This window comes from Egretta garzetta, unplaced genomic scaffold (assembly GCF_000687185.1).
Source record: "Egretta garzetta isolate BGI_Z169 unplaced genomic scaffold, ASM68718v1 scaffold260, whole genome shotgun sequence".
Lineage (NCBI taxonomy): Eukaryota > Metazoa > Chordata > Aves > Pelecaniformes > Ardeidae > Egretta > Egretta garzetta.
In genome coordinates, this window is record NW_009258662.1 from 2,774,289 (window position 1) to 2,782,765 (window position 8,477).

The 8,477-nt window shown below is 44.3% G+C and overlaps 1 protein-coding gene across 4 annotated transcripts in view; it reads right to left on the bottom strand.

Annotated features, from left to right (window-relative positions):
• Positions 1 to 8,477, bottom strand: part of LOC104134819 (interleukin-2 receptor subunit alpha) — a 30,505-nt gene that overhangs the window by 16,469 nt on the left and 5,559 nt on the right. For all 4 annotated transcript variants that reach the window (XM_035903870.1, XM_035903871.1, XM_035903867.1 and 1 more), the window contains exon 2: positions 6,337 to 6,582. In XM_035903870.1, coding sequence (XP_035759763.1) covers positions 6,337 to 6,397 — 61 coding nt within the window. In that variant the 5' untranslated portion in view covers positions 6,398 to 6,582. The remainder of the gene's footprint in view (positions 1 to 6,336; positions 6,583 to 8,477) is intronic.

Sequence of the window (8,477 nt, forward strand, 5' to 3'; positions counted from 1 at the left end):
AGGTATTTTTAGTATGAGATGAACACAGACCGTGAGTCATGCCACAATAACCTAAACGCAGCGTTTCCTCTGTCATGTGGCTGTGTGTCACCAGCGCTGACATTATTCTGATGTCAAGTTAAAGCGGCAAGGTGCAAAAAATAGGACAATTTTCCCCTAAATACAAAGGCAGTAAGATGGGATCGGTAGGAAAGCAGCTATTCTGAAGATCTGGGTAGAAGCAGTAGAAGAAACCAGGCACTTCACACCGCTGCCCAGTTCAGAGATGAGGAGAGCCTCCCCACAGAGACACCAAGAATTCAAACCATGCCAAAATGAAGACATTTCCCCACATGTGCCTGAAAAGCTAATTCAGCCCTGAGGGTTCATATGCTCTCTGAAACTATGCACTCTCTAAATAGAGCATGTCTCCTGAAGATGAAACTGATGTGGGTGAAGAGAGGGAATTGATACCAGCAACTGGACTGAAATGGTAATGAACTTTTTCTAACTTCAAAACTCATTCCCGAAGGGTCCATTAACAAGCTAGCTACAGCTCTGCCTGCTTCTTTCCATTCTCATTAATGTAATTTATTGTCTATATGGATTTGTAAGCCGGCAATAGATCCCAGCTGTGGGGCTGGGCTGCAGACCTAAGGTTTATGGTAATTTGCCTGTGAGATTTTGATTAGCTATGCTGTAGATTACACAGAGATTATCTTACAAAGTCACCTGGGTAGTAATGAGTCTGCCATCTAAGTGACAGAAAAACAACGCAAATGAAATCACCAGACGCAAGATTTCATGCAAACAGCGATGAAAGAGACATCAGCTTTATGGGGCAGGAGATGGGTTTTAATATTCCTAGCAGTGGAGAAGAAGCGTGTCCTATTCTAAGGAGGCTGTAGGGGGGTGGGAGTCGGCCTCTTCTCCCTGGTAATGGGAGATAGGATGAGGGGAAATGGTCTGAAGTTGTGCCAGGGCAGGTTTAGGTTGGACATCAGGAAAAATTTCTTCCCTGAAAGTGTTGTCAAGCACTGGAAGGGGCTGCCCAGGGAAGGGGTCGAGTCCCCATCCCTGGAGGTATTTAAAAGACAGGTGGACAAGGTGCTTAGGGCCATGGTTTAGTGGTGGGATGGCAGGGTTAGGGGAATGGTTGGGCTTGATCACAGAATCACAGAATCACAGATGATCTTAAAGGGCTTTTCCAACCTAAACAATTCTATGATTCTAGGAAGTTCAATGCCTGCTGAGATTGCTGAACTGGAAGATGTCTCTGTTGGAAAGCTAGTGTAAAATAAACTGGAATATGAGTCAGCAGGAGCTGTGCATTAACCCTTTGCAGGATGATAGAAAACATAGGTTTGGGAGAGATGCACTTATCTCTTGCCTTCATCGCACTAACCAGCTGTTTGCCACTGACCTAGGCAGTGGAATTTAATGCAAAAAAAATTTCCATATACAGCAAGGCTAGAGTTGGTCTGGCAGTGGACTAAGCTTTCTCATACTAAGCATAATTTAGCCTCAAGAACCTGACTTCTTAGCTCCTTCTGCAAGAAGGGGAGCTGGGCAGACCTCTCTAGCAGGCACCTAACTTAAGTTCTGCAAAGCAATGTTTCAAGGTGCTTCTCTCTTTTTATTAGCCTCAGGAACCTGACTTCTTAACTCCTGTAAGAAGGGGAGCTGGGCAGACCTCTCTAGAGGACAGCAGGCACCTAACTTAAGTTCTGTGAAGCAATGTTTCAAGGTGCTTCTCTCTTTTTATGGGATACAGTGGTGCAAGAACACTCTCACGTGCTCACACCAGTAATTAGTGTGGTTTAGCTAATCACAGAATCACAGAATGGCAAGGGTTGGAAGGGACCTCGGGAGATCATCCAGTCCAACCCCCCTGCTAAAGCAGGCTCTCCTAGAGCAGGTTACACAGGACTTCATCCAGGCGGGCTTTGAATATCTCCAGAGAAGGAGACTCTACAACCCTCCTGGGCAGCCTGTTCCAGTGCTCCATCACCCTCAGAGTAAAGAAGTTTTTCCTCATATTCAACTGAAACCTCATGTCTCAATTTGTACCCATTGCCCCTTGTCCTGTCACCGGACACGACTGCAAAGAGTCTGGTTCTGTCCTCATGACTTCCACCCTTAAGACATTTGTATGTGTTGATGAGGTCCCCTCTCAGTCTTCTTAATGCATTGATATGATTTTAAAGCTCGCTTTGCTGTGAGTTCCCAGCTAAAAAGCCACCTGCAGATGTTGTGTCTTCTGCTGCCTCAGATGTTTCTTGACTGAATATCTGTCCCCCCTCCTCCTAAACACAGTTATCCCACTTCATCGCCACCTCACTCCTGTTTTCGGGCATGGACTGAGTGCCACCCAGCTGACAAAAAGCAGCCATTTCAATTCCCTGTGTAGTCACTAGAAAGACACTTACAGGACGTGACTCATTGCACCCTTATCTGCAATCTGGTGGATGAACTGTGCCCTGAAAGCTCTACTTTCTTTCCCCTGGCTATGAAGAGGGTCCACATGCCCAGCTCGATGGAGATGATGGTGGAGACAGCTGTATTAAGCGAGATGAATCTCACCCCTGCCCTGGCAGGGAGGCTGGGCTGGGGACTTGGACGGCAAATGTGGAATTGGAAGAGGGAGCATTAGGAAAGAGGGAGATTGTTTCCTAAGGCAGGGAGAGGGAGGCAAACTCACCCAAGCACAGCGCACTGAGGAGACATTGTATGAAGTGGAGAATGGGGAACGTTTGTTTTTCTTACTCCGTTGTTTCTGGGTGTTTATAACCTTCTTGGTTCTGTGGTAAAGCCACAGAGCTCAAACTCTTGAAAGGCAACCACTGCACGTCGTATGGTAGCAGAACACCGTGTCTAGTTTTGAGAACATTGTATATGAAAGCCTTGTTTTGGTGTGCGGCATTTGGGTTTTGAATAGGTTTGGCTACATTTTTGCTTAAATCTGTGACTTCAGAAACACCCGCCTCTTCGCTATTTTCATCTAAAGGGAAAAACACATTACTGAGAAAGAAAATTGGCTTTTTATACAGCAGCAGAAATTCAGATCCTTCTCTTTGGCTGGAACTTTCTCAGCCTTGCCTTATGTTGGGTTGGAAGGGCAGTAGAGAGTATCCTCCCTGGAAATAATCAAACTGGATGACAAGCATGTGTCCTGGTCTTGGGTAACAATAAAATAAAGGTCTGGTGGGACATTTTAGTTGTGGCTTTAGGACTCATCTCATTCGACCTGTGGCCTTAACATGGCAGTGGTCATTGAGCTTTTAGCTGGAGCTCTCAAGTGTGGGACGGAAATTATTTGTTAGTGTTGATGATTTTTTCTGACCTTGCAATGCATAAAACATTTTTCCAAATAGAGGGCTGTATATTCTTTGTCTGGGGGCTCACATTTTACAAATGGAGAACATAAAGAAAAAGCAGCAGATGACAGAGTGCCTCTACCATGGCAGGGCTGAGGAACAGGGAGTCAAGTGAAGAAAGTCGTGGAATGACTTTGGAAATGTGAGGTTTTGGAGAAGCATTGGAGGAGATGGAGCAAAGACTCACTAAGCCAGGTTGTTCCAAGATTCACGACCAGGGTCAGGAGATGGAAACCATGGGTAGAAAACATCCAAAAGCTGGGCTTTGAAGGTATAATTAATGCAACAGGAAAAACAGGAGAAACAAAGCTGAACATCAAGGAAGAAAGCAGGGAGACCAACATTGCAACACTCTGAAGGCAATAGTGAGCAAAGTCAAAGGTAGTGGCTTTCCACCAGTAGCTAAAGGGTGGATTTTTTTGCTGTGGTAAAAGGGAAGGACATAACATCTCATCTCTGATGAGGTGGGGAGATTTCTCCATCTGAAGGCAGAAGCAGATACTGCGGGATCTCTATCCGTGACATCTGCTTTGCCTCAGCAGGATCACAATTTTTTAACAACTTTTTTAACAATTTTTTTTAGTTTTAGTTGTACGATGGGCACTTTGCTGCTGGGGGCCACTGTAGCTGGAAGGTTTGTAAAGGTATTTGCTCTCTGGTTGACCTTACAAGAAACACTTGTACGTGTTTGACAACTTTAATTTATTCTGCATTGCATTTCAAATCCATGGGAGCGAGCACTAATATGCAAGTATAATGAGAAAGAAAGTCCTCTCATTTAAATGACTGAGATCTGGTACCCATCTTGTGTGAATGAAATTCAGTTCAATGAAATTCTTTCTTTTGTGAGTTTTAATCCTTTTCAGGTTTAACTTGCAAATCTATTCCGTGTATTCCTGTAAGATGAATAGCAAGATGGAAAGGCCGTAGGAGCACAGACCGGCTTTTATCTTGTATCTGACCCTCAGTAGCATATTTCAAGCCTCATCCATGCCTGCAGCTCCTAGGCACTGCTGCTGTACAGAGTAAATGAGATAAATGTGATGCTCTTCACAAGAAAATCAGCACCCCCCTTATCCTCTTTAGTACCAAGATGTAGTTTAATTTTTACTAAATGAATGATTATCCCATGCCTTATGTTTCCCCAGATATATATCAGAGGACATTGCCCTCTCAAAGGGATCTATCAGTGAAACTGTTCTGCAAAACAAGGGGGGGGTATTTTCTTCCCCCCCCAATGATATTTTTTCTTGATAGTGCATTTTCCCAGAAACCTTCTTGCAAACAACATCTACAGCAGGATCCAGTTACAAAACTGACCTCGCTGTGCTGGGACAAGCTGAAAAGACTAAGGCAAAATAATACGGATAGCACTGTATGCATTGAGATAGCTGATTTGTGACCAGTTTGACCTAGCCTCTTTACCTTTTCTTTACTTATGTCTGTTCCCAGGTCTCCTTGCTGATCCCCCTAAGGAATTAAAACCAATAGGTCTTACAGCCACAATACTTCAGGCATCTCTGCCATAAAAAACCTAAACTGGTAAAAGGTTGTGTTTTTACCTTAGTGTATTATCTGTAGGGAGAAATTAAAATATATATATATAAAAATATTATGTTTAAACATTGGGAGAGACATTGAAAATAAATACACGTAGCTGAGGGAAGAAGAGCTTCATGGGACAGCGAAGAATGCAATGCTATGAATTTATTCTTTCATCAGAGAATTAAATCACATCAAATTGCATAAAATGCAACTGCTCTAACACCACTCCTTTTTTTTTTTTTTTTTTTTTCAAAAAACCAGAAAGATTTCTGATAAACGAGACTTGCCAGCAAGAAATCTCACAACATATCTCAGGCACAGTAATACAGAAAGCGTGATATAGGAGACCTGACTCATCCCAGAACCGATCCTATTTACATATCTCTGGCTGAACTTCTCGCAGCGATGCTCTTGTACGCTTAAGCGCTTGCCGTGGGCTGTGGCACTTCATTTGGCAATGAAAATGGCCCACGAAGGAAAAGGTACAGCATTTACCGGCAAAATACTTTTAACAAGAATCAAATCACCTGGGGGTTAAACATTTGTGAAGGCACTTCTTGCATTAGTGAGTGAGCTTCTAAGCAATACAGTCTTCCCTTGAGACTCCCTTGAGATCTCCTGCGCCTAGCAAAATTCGCAGCCCTGCTAGAGATGTTACAGCACCATTGCATCTGAGAACCTGCCTTAGGCTGTATCTGCTCATACCTCTCAACCTGGGCATCAGCAGCAGATACAGAAGGAATCATCACATTTATGGAGCACTGAAAATGTAAGCTATGTTTTTTTTTTTTTCCCCCTCTGAACGAAGCAGTTTAAATTCAAATACGCTGATATATCACTAGAGCATTTCTCAATGCACACGCTCGTCATAATAAATAAGCTAAATATAAGCAGCATCACAATTTATAAAAGTGCAAAATTATGCTGAATGAATTAGCTGCCTCCTTTCACAGTTGAGAGGTACTACTGGTTGGGAGGTGTGGCTGAAAGAATACTTGGTATCTATAGTACCCACAGCAAACTTGGACGGCACCTTTTAACCAATAGCCTTGCTATCAATTTTACCTACAGAGGTACTGACATTTCAGTGTCTATTTTTATATTTCCTAAAGTTCCATGCAAAATGGAAAAAAACAAATTCAAAGAGGTGCACAAGGCAAGGCTGCTTTGATCTGCCCACTGTGCCAGCAATGGGTTGGAGGATACATACATTACTCAGACAAAAAATATCCCCGTAGTGCTCTGGATTGTCTGTAATTGATGGTTTGTGGGCACAAAACCCATTTCTCTCATTTCCTTAGAATAATAAATTCCTTAAGCTCTTAACATCTTTTCTTACCTGAAAGGAGTCAGGATGTTGCGAACATCCTCCAGCAGCCACCACAAAAAAGCAAATCATATTTTCCCTCCCCAAAAGGCAGAAATAGTCTTTTACCTGGCTTGTTCCCCATGACGGATCCAAACAAGAGCCACATCAAAAGGCACTTGAGCTCCATGGGACTTGTTCAAATCTTTTGTCTGCCACACTGAGGATGGTGAAGTTTCTCAGAAGCGATGGGGCTGGTGCCGACCGAGCCGATGAGCTGTCTACTGCCTGGTTAGACCGGTGGGGAGCATCACCCTGCGTGCGCAGCAAGAACTTTGCTCTTTGGTCAGCAAATCGTCATTTCTCTGGCTGGCTCTGCAAGAAAGAATAAAAGCTGCTCTCTGTTCAGGTATTAGTAGCTTTTATCCAGGAAATCAAACTTAATGCTCGGTGTGGCGCAGCGTGCCGTCGTGTGTAGGAAGTGGTTTGAGACATCAGAGCTACCGACTCCAGAGCTGCTCCAGTACAGCTGAGACCAGTACAAGGGGGCAAGAGCCTCAAACCTGTGGCCGGACAGGCATTTGAGAGGGACCATTGCTGTAGAACACTTGCCCAGTGTATAACAATGGACTTCAGACACATCTGTGGGCTCTACCTACAAAGAAAAGGTCCCATGGGGTATCCTTTTGGCTTTTTGGAGGTCTTCATCTGCTGCTGCTGAAGCCACATTCCATTAATTTTTTGATGTATGCACGTTTGCAGTTTCTCTGAGTGAAAGCTTCTGAAGGGCGGGCAGTTTGATCAAAAAATACCTATGAGGATGAGGCTGGCAGGATTGGAAAGGGTTTCTCTTGTTCCTAAACTGTCCTGGATTGCAATGCTTCCGTGAAATTTGTTCTTCCAAACATCACTGGAAAACTGGAAATGATCAGGGAAGTATCACACTTTATGTAGTTTTTCTACAGCCGTTTCCACAGAAATTATTTTCCATTAGTACCTAGAGAATTAGTTGGGGAAGACTATGGAAAAACAGATTTAAATTATCTGTGGTAATCTCTCGTGATTATTACATGCTGGACATTTACTTCTCCTTTATAAACGCTTAATGAAGGAAGTCTTCCTAACAGGCATGCTAAGAAATAGATGCAATACATTTTTAAATGCCGCTACAGCTGCATGCATCGGTCGTAGCCACAGACACAGAGGATGCTGTTAGTATTTCTGCTCCTCACTGTCCTCACACCCGTAAGGGTGATGGTCCTGGGAAGGGCAGCTGACACAGGAAGGGAGCTTCTTTTGAGTGAGACCCAAACCAGACCTTTTTGGGGCGGTGAGTGAAGATGCTGTATCTATGGGAGGTTGCGCAAATGTGCGTCTTCTCCCCCAGCATGTGGAAAGGTGCAAACAAGACTTTAGGCAGTGCTCGTGAGAGCAGCAGACAGAAGAGATGCTACAGCCCCTGCTCTCTCTCTCCTGATAAATCTCCCTTTTCCCTTTTCATTAAAAGCTTTTGAGCAGCTTCACTGATGCAGGTGGGAAGTCCTCTCGGAGGGTCTGCTGGCAACGGGGCTTTGGCCAGGAGATTACTGCCCAAACCCAAATGCAACAGGGCGCGGAGAACACGTAAGACTTTCGGAGCAACTGCTGTGGGTGAAAAGTTCACGCACCCAGGGGCTGCTCCACTCTCCATAGATATTTACTGCCTCTGCTTTAGTACCAAATCATCTTCCACATTTAATAGCATAACAGGAAGCACTGATGCCAAAACATACTGAAGGACTCGGGAAGATTTACTCTTCAAACACCTGTCTGGAAGTCATAGATCTGGAGATATGCAACTGCATATGCAGAACCACAGCCATCTGTGTTGGTAAAATATATTTGTTACATTGCACAGAAAGAAATCCCAGACTGTTTATTGCAGCGTATGGAGGCATGGACCCAGGTTGGAGGTGCAACCAGAATCAACTTGATTCAGGGAGAGCATGCTTTTATACTCTGTGCGCAGAGAAAAACTTCTGCAAAAACTTTTCCATAAGCCCGTGCTCACAGCGGTCCTGCAGGCGCTGCCTACGCAACTCTCCTCCAGTCATAGCTTCTTCTAGCTTCACTTCTGCATTCCTGTGGTTCGGCTCCTGTGACCTCCGTGACTTCTGTTCCTTCTCCCCCTCAGTGCTCAATATATAAACTGGGGCGAGTTGGCCAAGGGGCAGTGAGCAGCTGTGTGGTGCTTAGTTGTTGGCTGAGATTAAACCATGACAGCCTGGGCA